Here is an 18,780-nt window from a genome sequence, read left to right as displayed (position 1 = left end):
GGTGGAGAGATGGGTACTTGATCATTGTGTGACTGGGATGTAAACACGAAAGTTTGTAAGTCTATAACTGTACCTCACAGTGATTCACTAATTTAAAAAAAAGAAAAAAGAAAAGAAAAGTGGTTGGAGACTTTCAATATTTGTTCAGTAATATAAGTCAGAGAAAGATAAGTTTTCCCAGTCAAAGTAAATGGATATCTGTCTCTCTATTAATACAGCCCTCCCATTTGATATTTAAATCCTCTTATTATGAAATTCATACATTAATAATTACTCTTCATTACATTAAATAAACCATAAATATAGAAGATAACAACCTATATATCCGTATTGGTATCAAATGCTTAACTTTTTGCCATTAAATTAGATGATTCAAATTTTAGAAGTCCTATTGTGGCTCTTGTGCTAGCATTTTGAAATACTTTTTATTTTATTCAGGTCCTGTTAAAATGTTCTGTGATTTTATGCTTATTGCTTTTTTTTTAAATGCCTTCTTCTGCCATAAATTCTCACTGAGTGATAGCAGTGGATTAGAAAATGTATGTGTTCTAATGAATTTTACAGTCAACATTGGTCAGGAAGCAGATAATGACAGTAACTACTTTAGAAAAAAAATAGATCTATTATATCAAAAATGTGGAAGAGTGGGCACTGGTGGAGGGATAGGTACTTGATCATTGTATAAGTGAAACCCAGGCACAAAAATTTGTAAGTCTACAACTGTACCTCATGGTGTTTCACTAATAAAAGCTTTTAAAAATAAATAAATAAAAGCCAAAAAAAGTGGAAGAAAAGTTCAAATTTTAATATGATTATTCATGAGTTCATCTTCAGCAGAAACATAGTGAAAACATATTTCACCTGAAATTATTTTTTATATTGTGTCAACTTTGGTTTAGAAAAAGGCATATATTTAATATGCAAATGTTGATGTATACATTAAAATATGTTATTATAACACCACTCCAACTACCAAGTAACAGATACCCTCTCCCCCACATGTTGAAACACCTCCAGCTTTTGCTCCTACTCCTATATCCTCTGATCATTTCAGCTCAGCTTTCAGAATCCAGGGGTTTCCTTTGCTGCTTTAAAAAATAATTATGTTCTTTGCTTTCTGTCTTTATATTGCACCTGAATGGAATAATTTGTTTTTAATCTTTTTCCTTCTTTTTCACTTTGCATAATCCCTTTTAGTTCATCCAAATTTTCAAAACTGGCTAGATAACATTTAGAATAACTTTTATTAATAATATCCCACTGTGGATATATACAATTTCTAAATTCAATCAACTTCAGCTGTTTTCACGTGTTAGCTATTGTGAAATTGCTCCAATGAATATAAGAGTGTATTTTTTCCAAATTAGTATTCTTATTTTTATAATATCATACTATTTCCCTCTCTATCTTACCTACCCTCCACCCCACACACACTTGTGGTTGACTCCAACCATTAAACAGTCCTCCTAGACCTCGTTTTCCCTGGTCATGGGTATTAGTGTGTGTATTATCCAATATACATATTATATATTAGATGACATATATACCACAAATAAATGTAATCATTTTATATTTGCCCCTCTCTTTCCAACTCATTTTACTCAGCATTATACTGTCCATGCCCATTCATATATAGGTAAGTTTCATGACTTCACTTTTCCTAAGAGCTGCAAAGTATTCCATTGTGTAGATGTGCCATAGTCTCTTTACCCATTCATCCAATCTTGGCCACTCAGGTTATTTCCAGGTTCTGACTATTGTGAATAATGCTGCAGTGAACATAGGGGTGCCATGAACCTGGTGTTTCTGCTGTATATTTTTGGGACCACAGGGCATAGTTCCAGAAGTGATATTTCTAGTATTTTGAGAAATGTCCATATTGTTTTCCAAAAAGGCTGGACCAGTCGGCATTCCTTCCAATAATGAAGGAGAGCCACTTTCTCCCTGGCACTGGTTCATCTTGTTCTTTTGGATGTGTGCCAGTCTCTGTGGTGTGAGATGATATCTCATCATTGTTTTGATCTGTATCTCCTTGATGATTGGTGATCACTGTATCACTGTCATCCTATTCTTTATCAATTTCCTTGATCAGGCACCAATAACGTCTCCAGTCATCCTAGCCCTGAGATTTTAGAAAGTACCACATTTGAGACTCTTTCAGGATCGGGGGCATGAGACCATCATTGTTACTGGGTTTTGGCATATCGAATATGCCACAGGGAGCTTGCCAGACTCTGCCCTGTGGGCAGGATACTCTTGGTAGCCTGCCGGGTTCTCCTACAGCAAGAACTAGACAATAAAAGGTTTGTTTTATAATCTCTTGATCTTGGTCTTATGCATGGCTGTGGCTGGGTTCTGGAGGTCTTCAGCTGCTGGGGCTCTAGTCGGGGCGGGGAGGGAAACTCAACCCACTCCCCTTCAAGGGGTCCCTGTGAGGACAGCCAGGCGTGAGGGCAGGAGACTCTGTGTTGTTCTCTTCCAGGAACTTGGTTTTATAGTCTCTGGATCTTGGCTGTTACACGTGGATTACATGGCGCCGGCAGCAGCTGATAGATGTAACTACCTAGCTACTGGAATATGGGGGATCTGGGTGGAGGAGGCCTAGTCCTGATCCGTGTAGGCTTGGAAATCTCAGCCCCAAGTATCGCACAATTGTGTTGTTCTGCTGGTTCCTTCATGCGTGAGGCTCGTCCAAGCATGTGGAGAGTGGTCTTCAGCATGGCTGTGGCTGGTTCTGGGGGTCTTCAGCTGCCAGGGCTCTGCTTGGGGCAGGGAGGGGAACTCAACCTGCCCCTCTCCAAGGGGCCCTGGTGAAGACAGCCAGGCATGGGGGTAGGAGACTCTGGAGATGAAGAGCATTTTTTCATGTGCCTTTTGGCTATTCAAATTTCTTTGAGAAAGTTTTTGTTCATTTCATCGTCTCATTTTCTGATGGGGTTGGGCATATTTCCTTGTGGAGTTCAATCAGTGCCTTGTTTATTTCTTTTATCTTAACCCCTTATCATATGGATAGCACTATCCTCCCGTTATTCATCAATTTGCTCGAGTGGCCCAGTAACACCTCCATTGTAAGATTTGTTGTTACTGTGTTGTGGCATATTGAATACATTACGGGGAGCTTGCCAGGCTTTGGCGTGCAGGCAAGACACTCTTGGTAGCTTGCCAGGCTCTCTGAGAGGGGCAGAGGAATCGAAATTGAGTCGACCTAGTTGGCCGTGTGCAAGGCAAATGCCATAAACAACCTTTCCCATTCCATTGGCTTTGTATTTGATCACTGTTTTTGTTTTTTTGTTTTGTTTTGTTTTCAGGTTTTTTTTTTTTTAGGTGCATTTGTTATCTTTGCTTTCACTTGCTTGGTCAGTGGTGTCTCATCTTTGAACATACCTTTAGTTTTAGTATCATCGAGGGTTTTTCCTACCTTTTATTTCATGTTGTGGATTCTTATGGATTCTAGTCTGATATTGAGGTCTTTAAATCATTTTGATCTTACTTTTGTGCATGGTGTTAGATTAAGGTCGGAGCCCATTTTTTTCTTTTATGTGTAGCTATCTAGTTTTGCCAGAACCATGTTTTAAAGAGTTTTTCCTTGTTCTACTTCCTATTTCTTTTTCCCTTATCAAAGATTAAGTGATCATATATTCGAGAGCATATGTCAGGATATTCAGTCCTTTCCCATTGCTCTGCGTGTGGGAAGAGCATAGGGGTGCAACATAGGGGTGCAGTGAACATGGTGTCTTTATTCCAATACCATGCTGTTTTAATTACTGCCATTTTGCAGCATAGTTTGAAGTTAGTGAAGGTGATGCCTCACATCTTCTTTTTTCCAAGAATTGCTTTAGCTGTTCGTGGGGTCTTATTGTTCCATATGAATTTCGGGACTATTTGGTAAATATCTTTGAAAAATGTCATGGATGTTCTTATAGGGCCAGATTGAATCTGTATAATGCTTTGGGGAGTATTGCCTTTTTGACAATGTTAATTCTCCTAATCCAAGAGCAGGGAATGTATCTCCATTTCTTTATGTTCTTTTATTTCATAAAACAGCATTTTGTAGTTTTCTTTGTATAGGTTCTTTACCTCCTTAGTTAAGCTGATTCTGGGGTACTTAATTTTCTGAGGCATGATTGTGAACAGGATTTTTTTGTTCATATCACATTCTTCCCTTTCATTATTTGCATCTAGAAAAAACATAGAATTTGGGATATTGATTTTGTAATCTGCCACTTTACAAATCTATTGTTTCTCGGATCTTCTGGGTAGAGACTTTATTGTTCTCTACGTGTAGTATCATGTTATCTGAAATAGTGAAAATTTGATTTCTTCCTTCTCTATCTGAATTCCCTTAATATCTTTTTCTTCCCTAACTGCAATGGCAAGTACTTCCACTACTATATTAAATAGAAGTGGCGAGAGTGCGCATCTTGTCTCTGATCTTAGAGATAAGTCTTTTTAGTTTTTCCCCATTGAGAATAATGCTTGCCGTGGGTTTGTGGTAAATGGCTTGGAATATATTGAGGAAAGTTCCTTCAATTCCCATTTTGCTGAGTGTTCTCATCATAAATGGGTGCTGAATCTTGTCAAAAATGCTTTCTCTACATCTATTTATACCATCATACTGTTTTTATCTTTTATTGTTATGATGAATTAGTTGATTAACTTGCTAATACTAAACCATCCTTGCATGCCAGGGATGAATTAAATATTTGACATTTCTCTGTTTATTTTTTGACTTGAGTAATGCTTGTTTAACAATTTAGTTTCATCTTAGTGTTCACATTGAGAATTTTTTCCTTTACTTAGGGAATTTTCTCTCAAAAGACAAATGCATTATTTGAAAGTGCTAATGATTGACTTGATAATAAGATTTGTTAATTAGTTTAGGTTTTGTGAGTTTGAATTTTTTTCTTTTTCTCAATATTGCTACTTTCTTAGAAAAGTTATTTCCTCCTTGTAAAACTATAGTGACTTTCTCATGATGTCTTACTATTATAAATCACTATCACTGTCCTCCCAATGTTCATCGATTTGCTCAAGCAAGCCCAGTAACATCTCCAGTGTGACAGTTGTTACTGGATTGGCATATCGAATACATCACTAGTAGCTTGTCAGGGTTTGCTGTGTGGGCAAGATACTCTTGGTAGCTTGCCGGACTCTCCAAGAGGGGCAGAGGAATTGAACTCAGGTCAGCCGTGTTGACCACTTGCAAGGCAAATGCCCTACCCACTGTGCTATTGCTCCATCCCATTATTATTATAAATATTTATATAAATTATTAAAATAGTAATATCTATATTACCAATTCCATTTCAATATTTCTACAATGTTGAATATGATTATTTATATCTCTCCTTATCTAACTTTTCTTAAAGTGAGCCTATATCACTTTTACCTGTATATGAACCCCAAACAATGAATTCAAACCAAGTTTAATTGAAGTACTACAACATTAAATTATATAGTTTTTGTTCTGAGGACTGGAATGTCAAAGCCTTCATGCTATAATTAAAGCATTGTTTTTGCAAGTAAATTTAGAAAGAAAACACAGCAGGGACAGTTTTTGGATTTCAAAGTTTTATGTCAATTTTATGTTTTAAAATTTTGATTTCACAAATTATTAGTTGGTCTTTCATTTAAAATAGGTACTTGGATATTTTTAGTTAAAGATAAAGATTTTTCTTTTCTCTTAAGGATCCTAATTTAATTTTATTTTGGAAATAACAAAAAAGTTATACTTGAATTTTCATCTTTGGTAAGGTGGCTGCAATTTGTTAAGTAAAAGGAGATTATTTTCCCTGGGAATGTCTTAATTTATATATCAAATTCATGTAGCACACGAATATAGTGATAAATAGGTTTTGTATATTATTTGGTAGAAAAAGTAGGCAGTGCAATAGTTTTTTTCATTGAAAATTGCTTCTCTCTGCACTGTCTTTACTACAAAATTTAAAACTCATGCATGTTCATGACGTTTTTCCTTGTCTTTTTCACTTTGAAAAACTGAAGACTTAGAAAGGAATTTCACTGAGGACCACTTCAATAACTATATCAAGTTGGGTGATTACAGCACATGGCTTTCTTGTATTTGGGGTTTGGCCCGAAGCCACATATATCATATATTTGACATATGTATCATTTACTATTTTGTGTACAATTCTTAATTTTTTTATATCAAGCACCTATGCTATATTTATATGTACCTTTCTAAAGACACAAATGATTTATATATTATGCTTTAATATTAAATAAAGTTGACTCTGAATTATTCAACATCTAAATCTATAATTTTGGGGGTTTTTTTTTCCTCCCAGAAATATTCCACAGCACTTATTGTTCTAAGAATATTTACAGAATCAAGTAAGGAATATATTGAGCCTTATATTTATTTTGTTTGCCCTTGAAGGAAAGTTTGTTTCCTATCTGACTTATAAAAATTGTCTCAATTATCTTGACTTTGAGTTGAGTGTCAAACAGAACAGTGTCTCAGAAATGTGAAAACCAAAGCAATATATCTGCAATAAAATGTCAACTCTAAGTGACTCAGGAGAAAGGCACTGCATCTGTCCAAAAAATAACCCATACTGGCTACACTTAAAAGCAATTGAAATGCACATTCATAGCTAATTATAAACAAAAAGTAGTTAACACTTTAAATAAAAGGAAAAATGCAAAAAGATTTAGAGCCTAGACAAGAAGATGAAAGCTGCTTTCCATCTGATACTACTCAAATGCAACTCTGTCTCTAATTACCTGGGAATATGTGGTATTCCCCTCATGAAAGCTCAAGATCAGAAAGGGCGTTCATTCCGTGCCTCTGCTTACTCACAGTCCTTTGGAGTAAATTCAGGAGAAATATTTAACATTGCAAAAGAGTCTGGAGCCAGACAAGCAACTACAGACACAAATCACTGGGTTGAAATAGTAACTTAGTAGGATAACAATGACTAGAAAATATTTATGGAGCTGAGGTTTTAGGGTGGAAACGGTGCTCTTCTAGAAGACATCATTAAACACCAAAGTGTTGAAACAGAATCATTAAAACATGGTTTTTAACAAGTCACATGTTCAGTGACACAAAACCTTTCATGCAATTAGGCTGCGTGAAAGATTTGCACCACAAAGTTATTTTTAAATAAATTTGTTCTAAAATAAATACATGAGGTAATAATCCTAGACACTAGTAATATAAAACACTCAATGTTTCTTTTATTATATGGTTACTACTACAGGTAGTAATCATAGTTCTGCGATTTGAATGGCAAAAGAAACACGATCTCTATGACAGTTGGCAATAGTCTGATTATACTTAAGGCCCAGTTAAGCCCTGCTGTACTACAGTTTATATACCTTCTGTAAGGACAATTTATTTGATCAGTTTTGGATTTTGAATCTATTAAACTAAGCTATTTGTCTTTTCTGGAAGTATTTGTTAGCATAAATAGAGTTTTACCTTGTCTTCTTTCAAAAACTGCATTATCCTTTCCTTCTCTCAACTATCAGTAGAGAACTGAGTTGGCTACTTTATTTCACCATCTTTATTTTCATTATCTTCTACTTCCATTTCTGCTTTTAATTTATATTACCTCAGAAAACTTCTTGGCATTGAATCGTAGAGTAAGAATGAGTGGTTACCATAATAGGTGTGAGCAAAAGTTGTTCATTAGAAAAGAATTGCAGACTTTCTAATACTTGTATCTTTTGTATTTTAGCATGTTTTCCAAAAAAAAATTCACAAAAGGAGCTATCTTCTGTCTAAAGTTGGTGTGGGCTTTAGTGATTTAGCGAGTGAGTAGGGGGCTTGACTTGCCATTGGACCTGCAGAGTGTGAGGTTCCAGAAGTTCCCTCCCCCACCCCAGAATTCAGAAGTGGTCCTTGAGCATACAGCCAGGATTCAGCCCTGAGCACTGCCAATAGTGGCCCCAAACAAAAACAATGATAATGACAACAACGACAACAACAAAAAACAAAGCAGAATACCAAACTAAAGTGGGAGGGATGGGGAATGCTAAGAAACAACTTATGCTTATTTAGGAACATTGCTTTTTCGCTTTTTCTTGTAGCACTCTAGCACTGTCCTCCCGTTGTTCATCAGTTTGCTCGAGCAGGCACTGGTAACATCTCCATTGTGAGACTTGTTACTTTTTTTGGCATATTGAATACACCACAGGGAGCTTGCCAGGCTCTGCCATGCAGGCAGGATACTTTCGGTAGCTTGCCGAGGTCTCCGAGAGGGAGACCCCGTTGTACACCTACTAAAATTTTTATCACTTGTATCACTTGTAATCCCATTAATCTTTGATTTGCTTGAGCAGGTACCAGTAACGTCTGCATTCGTCCCAGTGTAGCCCAATGGCATCTGCTCGCTCCAGGAACACAAAGAGCTTCACACCAACTAAAATATTTAAAGTGAAAATAAACAGTAAATATATCTTAGAGTTACTTCTTGATTGTTCTTTTTGTATATGCTATAATATTTGGCCATACATTTTCTAGTGTTATAAAGAGGCACACTTATTTTATCATTTTAAGCTATCTTCTGAATTTATATTCTAGCTATAGAGTAATTAGTAGATATTTGATGGGCTTACATTGGGAGGTTTTTTCAGGGTGATATCATGCATTGTAGAATGGTGATATGGAGAAAGAAGACAGGAAACACTATATAGCAGGGAGTTTATACATTTGTTAATTTATTTCAGATGACTCTGTGAAAAAGAAATTACTTTAAGCGATGAAAAAAAGTTATTAAATGGGTGATGGAGCGATAGCACAGCGGGTAAGGCATTTGCCTTGCACGCAGCCAACATGACCAACACAGGTTTGATTCCTAGCATCCCATATGGTCCCCCGAGCACCACCAGGAGCAATTCCTGAGTGCATGAGCCAGGAGTAACCCCTGAGCATTGCCGGGTGTGACCCAAAAAGCAAAAAAAAAAAGTTATTAAAGTGATTATCATATTGAACTCTAACATATAAAAATCTAACATTTACCAATATAATTTATATTCATATCTGCTAGGTATAAATCTCATGTACTAACCCTAAATGCTTGCCTGGGAGTGCTATTAAGATGAAACTCACAATGGTAATATCTTGCCAACTTCTTTTTCAGATGAGAGGTGGGACATATTTATTTTAAAGATATGTAGTCTCGTAGGGAGTAGTATCCATTAGAAGCCATACATGTGACTCTGTGAAGGGTAACCAAAGTTTCTTGGTAGGAAGCTGTCATACAGGGGGCCTCAGGTGACTTGATAACTGAAGGTCAAAGTAACACAGAGTTATTGTCTATTTTGTGCTTTTTTGTGGTGGGGGACCCATATGTATTCAGGGTTTACTCCTGGGTCTGTGCTCAGGGATCACTTCTGACAGTACTCTAGTTACCAAATATGGTGCTGGGGATCAAATATGAGTTTTTTGCATATAAGCACTTTACCCTTTAGCACATATACCCTATATATGTGCTATATATCTGTGGCTCCTATTTTGTTCTTTTGTTAGCAGCCATATACTTATGGATAGCTGGGTGTAAATAGCTAGAAAACTATTATGAATAGTTTAATAATCACTTTATTTTTTTTTCTTTTTGGGTCACACCCGGCGATGCTCGGGGGTTATTCCTGGCTCATGCACTCAGGAATTGCTCCTGGCGGTGCTCAGGGGACCATATGGGATGCTGGGAATCAAACCTGTGTCAGCCATGTTGGCTGCATGCAAGGCAAATGCCCTACCTGCTGTGCTATCGCTCCAGCCCATAATCACTTTAATAACTTTTTTCACAGAGTCATCTGAAATTAAATAAGAAAAGTATAAACTACCTGCTGGGGGGCATATCAGTTGTATATTTATGCAAGTATAATATTTGGAAATGGTATATTATTGTCGCAGAAAAGTAAGTGAATTGCACCCCAACTTTTCAGTAAGTTATTTCTAAGATTGCTAAGCAAAGAAAATTTATTGGTCATTAGCGATAGCACAGCGGTAGGGCGTTTGCCTTGCACACAGCCAACATGGCCGACCCGAGTTCGATTCCTCCGCCCATCTCGGAGAGCCTGGCAAGCTACCGAGAGTATCTCGCATCTCGCCCGTACGGCAGAGCCTGGCAAGCTCCCCGTGACGTATTCGATATGCCAGACACAGTAACAACAAAGTCTCCAATGGAGACGTTACTGGGCCCGCTCGAGCAAATCGATGATCAACGGGAGGGCCTTTACTTTACTTTACTTACTTTACCAACATCACATCAAAAAGTAGTGTTTTTGCTAGTTCTTAAGTCTTCTTTGCTATTAGAAATTAACTCAAAATAATTTACACTTTCAAAAGCAACATATTTTAAAAACCATGTGAGGAAAATAATTGACAATAATATGTTTACATATTTTCTAGGGAAAAAATCTTTTTCTGTGTCACTTCAGTGAAACCATATTTAAAAAGCTGTGTATGAAATACAGATGAAACACAGCTTGTTAAAACATTTACTCAAACTTACTTATATCTGATTAAAATGTTGTCTCACTTTATATAATATGCTTGCAGTATTAATCTACTCTAAAAATCAATGATCAATTTAATTCTAATTTAGTCCAGAAAAATATGTTAATTTTCACTGTTTTAGTTCACAGATTCCATTCTCATTACATAAATAAAACATAAAATTTTTACAAAGTTAATATCATGAATGTGCTTAAAAGCATTTCATTTGTGATCTGGAGAGAAATTAAAGTGGTAGGGCAGTTGCCTTACATTTGGCAGACCCTTGTGTAATCCCTGGTTTTCCATGTACTTCTCCAAGTCTTTCCAGAAGTGATCCTGAGCATAGAGCCAGACCTGAGCTTTGCAGGGCATGGCCCCAACCCTTTCCTAAACAAAGAACAAGGGGAAGTGTGTGTGTGTGGGGGGGGGGGGGTATCAGTTGTATATTTATGCACGTATACTATTTGGAAATGGTATATTATTGTCACAGAAAAGTAATTGAATTGTACCCCAACTTTTCAGTAAGTTATTTCTAAGATTGCTAAGCAAAGAAAATTTATTCAGGTCATTGAATTATTAACTTTACATCAATAATTGAAATTGTATTTGATGTACTTTCTTTGATCCCTCTTTTATGTGTGTATCAAAACTGATTAAAATGTAAGTAAATCTTTTTAGCTTCAAAGTCATGTAAAACTACTAAAGCATTGTTCAATATTATCAGCTATTCCAATTTGGTTTTGTGATTGTAATATAGCTGATAAGTTTAAGAAAAAGTTCTGTTTTCTTTGGTTCTTTTAGTGAAACTTCGGTCACATTGGATTAGTGTTTCAGTCAAATTTGCTCATGCAATGAAGCAAAAGCTGATTTGAACTACTGAAACTCACTTAATTCTATTCACCAGTTTCATAAACCAGTTTCAGGGCTTATGCATTGTTTTCAAAGCTGTGTGTATGTGACTACTTTATTTGCATTAAATAAAGTTGACCTGTGTATTTAAACTTAATTATGTGTTGTACTGCTTTAAGAATTTCAAGAGTTTGAGGTGTCCAACATTTTCAAAAGAACTCTTACACTAATTCTTGCTAATTATTGGAAAACACTGTGCTTATTATTTTGTATATGGTAATAGATTAGTCTATTTGCCTGACATTATGTAGTCAATTTTAGTGACAGAACCAAGAATAAAGTATAGGTCACTGACATCTCATTCTAGTATGTTTTATAGTTTGCAAATAACTTACTTTATTATTTATTAAAATTGTCTCAAAACTTTCCACAAATTTTATTCTTTTTCCTTTTGGAGGGTTTGGGGTCCCACTTGGAGATTCTCGTATACCCTGTGATCTGGTGTAACTGCCAGTGGTTTGGGGAAATTAGAAATTTAGTCCTAATCTACATGACAAGTAGGAGATAGAATCCCCTTTTTAAAAGAAAAAAAAGAAGATGAAGAAGACATGTTAGAACAATCTGAAGAATTTTCTTTATGAATATGGTTTGCATTTGGCATTTTATTATTATCCCTTGAAAAACTTTATGTGGTTCTAGAATTGCTTTTGGAAGCACACACAGCTTTTATGCTAGACAGCCCATAACAGAGCCTTTTAGAGAATGTGTTCATAGTGGAGCCTTTTCAAAGTAAAATCATGTAACATTTGCTCATTTTTTAAATATAGTTAATTGTTGACCTGTAATTTTTTGTAAATAATACAAACTGCAAAATGGGAAAGGGGAAAAAAAACTCTGCTGTCAGCTCACATAATCTCTGTTCAACTCTTGACAGTATGGAAAAGTGACAGCATGACATTAAAATACAGCTTTGCAGATATTGTACAAATCTTCAAAAAAATACTGTCTTGAAGTTTTAAAATGTTAATTAGTCCTAGCTGTACCCTTGTGTTTTAAATTATGATAGAGACACCAACAAAGTCCCAAGTGAGTATACGTTTTATTTTCTGAAGAATATTTTTCTCTACCTCATATTGTCTTCTAGTTCTCCAACAGCCATAAGCATGAAGGAGAATGATTATTAAAAGCCAACTTTCACTAAACCCAGTTTAAAATTGATGTAAAGTTTTCTCCTATATAGGTTAATGGTTTTTGAAAAGAGTATCACAATTCATTACTGACACATTCAGTTCAGTGTGTACAACTATATTTCAAACTAAAATATTAGTGACTGTTACATAGAGAAAGTAGTCTTGACTCTTTTCCATCAAATATATATATGTGTGTGTGTGTGTGTGTGTGTGTGTAATCAAACACACAAATTCCTAAAATTCACCACCATTATCATATGTTATAGTTCCTATCTTATTTTAAAATAGTGAAAAAAATTGATGTTTTTATTTTTAGACAAAAATTGATAGTTAGGGGCTGGAGCTATAGTACAGCAGGTAGGGCATTTGCCTTGCACGAGGCCAACCCAGGTTTGATTCCCAGCATCCCATATGGTCCCCCGAGCACCGCCAGGAGCAATTCCTGAGTGCAGAGCCAGGAGTAACCCCTGAGCACTGCCAAGTGTGACCCAAAAAGAAAAAGAAAATTGGTAGTTAATATGTGGATACTGCCACCTCTCACCTGCATTAGAAAAAAAATGTCAATAATCTCACTCCTCTAGAAATACTTTCTGGATTGTTACTTGTGATCTGGCATGGAAATCACTATTGAAGAGAGTCATGCATCATTTCTATTTAGTTTTTAGACTTTGATTTTCTACATTTGATGAGAAAATTGAGCTAGTAGCATTAAATTGTTGATAAATATATGAAAATTTGAAACTAGCTTATATGTATTTATCAAAGAGTAATGTGACAAATTATTAAGAATATTTTTGAAACCAAAATTTGTTAACATATTGCAATATAATTTTAATAAAATAAAGCATAACCATTAAAATTATTCTATGGATATTTTTAGATTAAAAATAAACTCATTGTTAGAGTACAGATGCAATATTATTAATTACAATTAATAATAACCTAATTATATCTAACGTTATTTTAATTATATTTTGGGAAAGTATAATTTGTTCACTTATTTCATATCTTTTCTTAAAATTTCAGCTAAAATTGACCAGGAGACAGAAGAGAACTCACTAACAGAGACTCATAAATGGTGAGTAATTACTTTCCTCTATTATAAAACTTTTCTTGGAGGGGTGGGGTCAGGGGAGAATACACCTTTGTTGACTGGAGTTGGGGTCGAGGGAGATCATGCCCTGTGGTGTTCAGGACTTACTCCTGGAAGAGCATGATGGAATACCTGGGGTGCTGGGGATTGAACCCAGGTCAGCTGCTTGCTAGGTAAGAGTCTTATCAGCTGTAATCTCCCAACGGTCTAGTTCTTTTTCTCCTAATACACAGCACTGGGTCGGCTGCATGCACGGCACACACCTACCTGCTATGCTATTCTTCCAGCCCCTACTCAGTCTACTTTAATTCCACATTTAATTTCTGAATTTTTTTAACTAATCTACATACAATCTTACATAGTATCAGTTTATTATTTTATTTCTTCATTTGCCTTTGCTGTTGTGTTGAATGGGTTCTACATACTTGGTTATAGTGCTTATGAACCTTTTAGTTGCAACACTCATTGGAGGTCAGATACCTGGTTGCAGTTTTCTCAGTTATATGTGGAGCTTGGCCAGTGATAGATTGTTTTTAATTGTGTTCATTCACCCTTGATTTTGATATATCAGAGACTGTAAACTTGTGGCAGTGTTGGGGAATCAGAAATAGATGTGTCTCTAATATTGCACTAGGCGTGTAGGGTAGTGCAGGGTTTAATTTAAAGCCTCATACCTTCTAGGCAGGCAATCTTATATTCATTGTTCACAGGTCCAAAAAGCCAAATTAATGGAAGCAATTCAGCATCTTTTCTTTTTAAGTAGAATTTATTTGAAATACATGAAAAAGGAGAGCAGAAACTTGTCATAGGAGAAATAAGAAACTGAAAAGTTTGAATATAATAAACTCTTGGGTTTCCGGGCGGAGCCATAGCACAATGGGTAGGGCATTTGCCTTGCACATGGCCGACCCGGGTTTGATTCTTCTGTCCCTCTCAGAGAGCCCAGCAAGCTACCAAGAGAATCTCGCCCTCACTTAAAGCCTGGCAAGCTACCCCTGACATATTCAATCTCCCGAAAACAGTAACAACAAGTCACACAATGGAGACGTTGCTGGTGCCTGCTTGAGCAAATCGATGAGCAATAGGAGACAGTGCTACAGTGCTACAGTGCTTGGGTTTCCACATTAAAATGTATCTTAAGATAGGATGCCATAAACTTTCGTACTTTCAGTTCCAGAATGGAGACTTATAATCATAAGTGACTATAGAATAGTATTTCAGAAATGTTATTGTCTAGGTTTTATGGCCGCAATTTTTTCCTTTTCTTCCTTTGTGTTGTGCATAAAGAGAAACAGGACCAATAGAGTACACACATATATATGTTAATATGTATATATGTATGCACATATATATACACACATATTTATGGTGGTGTGTGGTTGAACCAACAAACCAACAAAGATATTTCTAACCTATATTTTATATGTGAGAGTACTGTATTTTATGGGTTCAGCTCATGACCTGGGTTGGCCAGGGCGGCCACTTGCAAGGCAAATGCCCTACCCACTGTGTTATCGCTCCAACCCAAAGAAATATGATTACACTTAAAATAAATTTTATTTAATGGGCTGGAGCGATAGCACAGCGGGTAGGGCGTCTGCCTTGCATGCAGCCAACATGGCCGACCCGAGTTCGATTCCTGCGCCCCTCTCGGAGAGCCCGGCAAGCTACCGAGAGTATTCGATATGCCAGACACAGTAACAACAAAAGTCTCCAATGGAGACGTTACTGGGCCCGCTCGAGCAAATCGACGATCAACGGGAGGGCCTTTACTTCTCGGAGAGCCCGGCAAGCTACTGAGAGTATTCGATATGCCAGACACAGTAACAACAAAGTCTCCAATGGAGACGTTACTGGGCCCACTCGAGCAAATCGACGATCAATGGGAGGGCCTTTACTTATTTAATGGAGTTTTATCATGATTATTCTATTAGGTAAGATCTTATATATATGCATAATAGATAGATAGATGATAGATAGATATACTCTTAACATATTACAAATTTAGTCAATTTGATAAAATACTGTGCTAGGCAAATTGGTCAACAAAATTAACTAGCTTGAATGAAAAGCACAAACTGAAATCAATATATTAAATGAGAAAAGTTTTTATTAGGTTCATGAGAGTAATACTGGCTAAAATTTTATTAAAAGAGCTGTTTTTATAATGAAACAGGTTTGAAATTCAAAAATAAAATTAAAACAATGAGTTTCTCAAATATCTACAAAAATTAAAGCAATGAGTTTCTCAAATATCTCTACTGGTTTTATAATATTTCTAGGTGACTGTCCAGTAATTCATAGAAATTTCATGAGGGAAGCCCGTATAACCTCTCCTATAGCTTTTGGAGTCTTGTGATATAGCTCTCTGATTTTAGATGATACCATAACCCCAGGATACAATACCTACTTATGGGTGTAATTTAGGACAAAGTGCTGATCAGTAAGTACTAATCAGTTTATTTACTTCCATTTTTAAAATCAGAGATTACAAGAGTTAGGGAGAGAGGGATAAACCAGAGTCATATTTCAGACTTAAACTATGTAGTTTTCATTTTATGTTTCTCATCATATCTGTTGAAGCTGTTAATGGGCAACCTGCCCTGGTTAAGGAAATATTTGATTGGTATGTCTGTGCCTGTGCCTAAATGCCTTGTGACTCCAAGGATTTACCATAACTTTTCAGTGTGTGTTCTTATCTGTAAGAAACCCTGTGCACCTTACAAGAATATTGTTACCCTCTGCAACAAAGGGTAGATATAAGTTCGAAGTAAAGTCATTCATGTATTGAATGTAATCAAACTAGAGAGAGAGAGTAACGTGGAAATCATCTGCCCCACAGGTAGGGGCAGGGTGTGAGGTGGGGGTATGCTGGGATTTTTGGTCGTAGAGAATGGGCACTGGTGGTGGCATGGGTATTTCATTGTATGACCGGGACTTAAACCCAAAAGCTTTGAACCTGCTCTCACGGTGATTCAATAAATAAAATTATTTAAAATGGGGGCAAAAAGTAAAGTCACTTTTGTATAACACCACTTCAAAGTTATTTTTTCTAGTCCTGCCTTTCTGCTCTCTTCTGGATCCTGCCCTTCTCCTTCAGAGTCACCAACTCCTAACCATACTGCTGACAGTTCTATTTCAGTCATATCACTTACTCTAATCCCTGCTGGAAATCCATGGAATCTCTCTGTAGACTCAGTCTGCTTCTATGACTGTGTGCCATTAAAACATTGGACTGTGTCATACCAACCAAGGAAGCAAAGATCCAGGAACTGCCACTGCCACTGCCCAGTCCCAGCAACGGCTCAAGAGACAGACACTGGCCAAACAGAAGCACAAGTCACCAATTTATGTAGCATCAGGAAGAATGAGAAAATGAAAGAACTCAGAGGTGTCGACAGAGGACAACTAAAGTCTAGAAAGATCCCCAACATTGCACCTGTGCAATCCTCTTGATGAAGTCTAATAGTCCATGATCAGAAAATGACAATTTAACAAAAAGTCAGTAAACTTGAAGAGAGTCTGATAGAAATTATAGTAGTGAAAAAATGATATAAGTAGAAGTAAAGAAGCTAAAGAGAGAACTGTGGCAAGTCTAAGAAGTAGTATGGACAAAGCTGAAAAGTAAATCAGTGCACTAGAACATAAACAATTCCAGCAAGAAAGAAGGGACAATAGAAAGAGAATGAGAAGCACAGAGAATTTAACAGATATTATTCATAACAAAGATATGATTGCTGAGAATTTCCCCAACCTGATGAGGGAGATGGAAGTGCTGATCCACGAGGCCCCAAGAGAGCCAACCAGAGTAAACCCAAACTAAACATTTTTTAATCAAAATGGGAAGAACTAAAGACAAAGACAGTCTGTTTAAAACCTCAAGAAAGAAACAAAGTCCATGTACAAGGGGAAAAGCTGATTATTCAAAGATTTCTCCAGTAAAACTCTATGAGCTATAAGAGAATAGAAAAATAAAAAATAAGAGAATAGAAATATACAAAATATTGAACAAAATGGACCTCCAACCAAAATCCTCTACATGGCAAGCTTATCACTCAGAATGGAAGGAGGGATAAAAACATTGTCAGACAAACAGCAGCTAAGATTTGGAATCTAATCCAGCTCTGGCAAGGACACTGAAGGCCACATATGCAAAGGAAAGATCAAACAGCACAAATAGCCAATCTCATCATATATGTATGGCAGCAAATCCTTTCCATATCAATAGTTTATCCCAATGCCAATAGACTATCTCCAAAAAAGTACACAGAGTAGTGGTATGAATTGGGACACAAAATCTAACCTTCTGTTGCTTTAAAGTAACACACCCACTCTGGTCTCCTGAGCACACTGGGAATAATTCCTGAACATAGTGCCAGAAGTTGTCACACAATTGTGCTGGAGGCAGGGAGGGGGAAGTGACAGGGATAGGAGTGAGGGGGATTGAAGTCCTTAGGAGAGGAATATGGGTACACTGCTGATGGATATGGTGCTGGAGTTATGTGCTAAGAAAGCATTATAATTAATATTTTATCAATATTATTGTAATTCAAAGAATCTCAATCAAAAAATAAAATAAAACCGGAGACATTGATGGAGGGAAGTAGACACTGATGAAGGGATTGATGCTGTGACATTGTATACGGAAATCCAATCATGAGTAGTTCTGTAACTTTTTGATTCATGGTGAATATTTTTTTAAAAAGAGAAAAAGAAATAGAGTAAATTTTGAAAAAGCAAACTACATCACTATTAGATAAATTGTTTAGCTAAATTATTCAATTGTCCAAAAGTAAATTTGACTGAGCAGATAAGTTTTGAACTATACCCAAAGTTCATATACAAATCAGATGCCATCTTTAGATAAGTTCTTTGTGAAAATCAAACTATCATATTTGATTGCAAGATGGATTTCAGCATAATCTTGTTAAGATTGACTGTACCCCACTGTATGTGTTTTTTCTATTTCTGCATTTATTTCACTTTTAATTAGCACACATAGTTCTTTTTTAATTGTGGAAAAATATCACCAGATCAAATATGATTGTTTTTATTTTCTCTAGAATTACTTGGTATCTATATCATGTCACAGGCAGAGAATATAGACATTCTAATTTGTCCCCCTGGTCTTCCTATTCAATCTAAATTGAAATAGTGAAACTAGGACTTTGATTTGA

At 36.2% G+C, this 18,780-nt stretch overlaps 1 protein-coding gene across 1 annotated transcript in view; it reads left to right on the top strand.

The window, feature by feature from the left end:
• FMN2 (formin 2) overlaps positions 1 to 18,780 on the top strand; it is a 391,740-nt gene that overhangs the window by 299,865 nt on the left and 73,095 nt on the right. The window contains exon 15 of the mRNA XM_056132042.1: positions 13,537 to 13,588. Coding sequence (XP_055988017.1) covers positions 13,537 to 13,588 — 52 coding nt within the window. The remainder of the gene's footprint in view (positions 1 to 13,536; positions 13,589 to 18,780) is intronic.

This window comes from Sorex fumeus, unplaced genomic scaffold, assembly GCF_029834395.1.
Source record: "Sorex fumeus unplaced genomic scaffold, SorFum_2.1 ptg000007l, whole genome shotgun sequence".
In the NCBI taxonomy this organism is placed as follows: domain Eukaryota; kingdom Metazoa; phylum Chordata; class Mammalia; order Eulipotyphla; family Soricidae; genus Sorex; species Sorex fumeus.
This window is presented reverse-complemented; position numbering and strand designations above follow the sequence as displayed.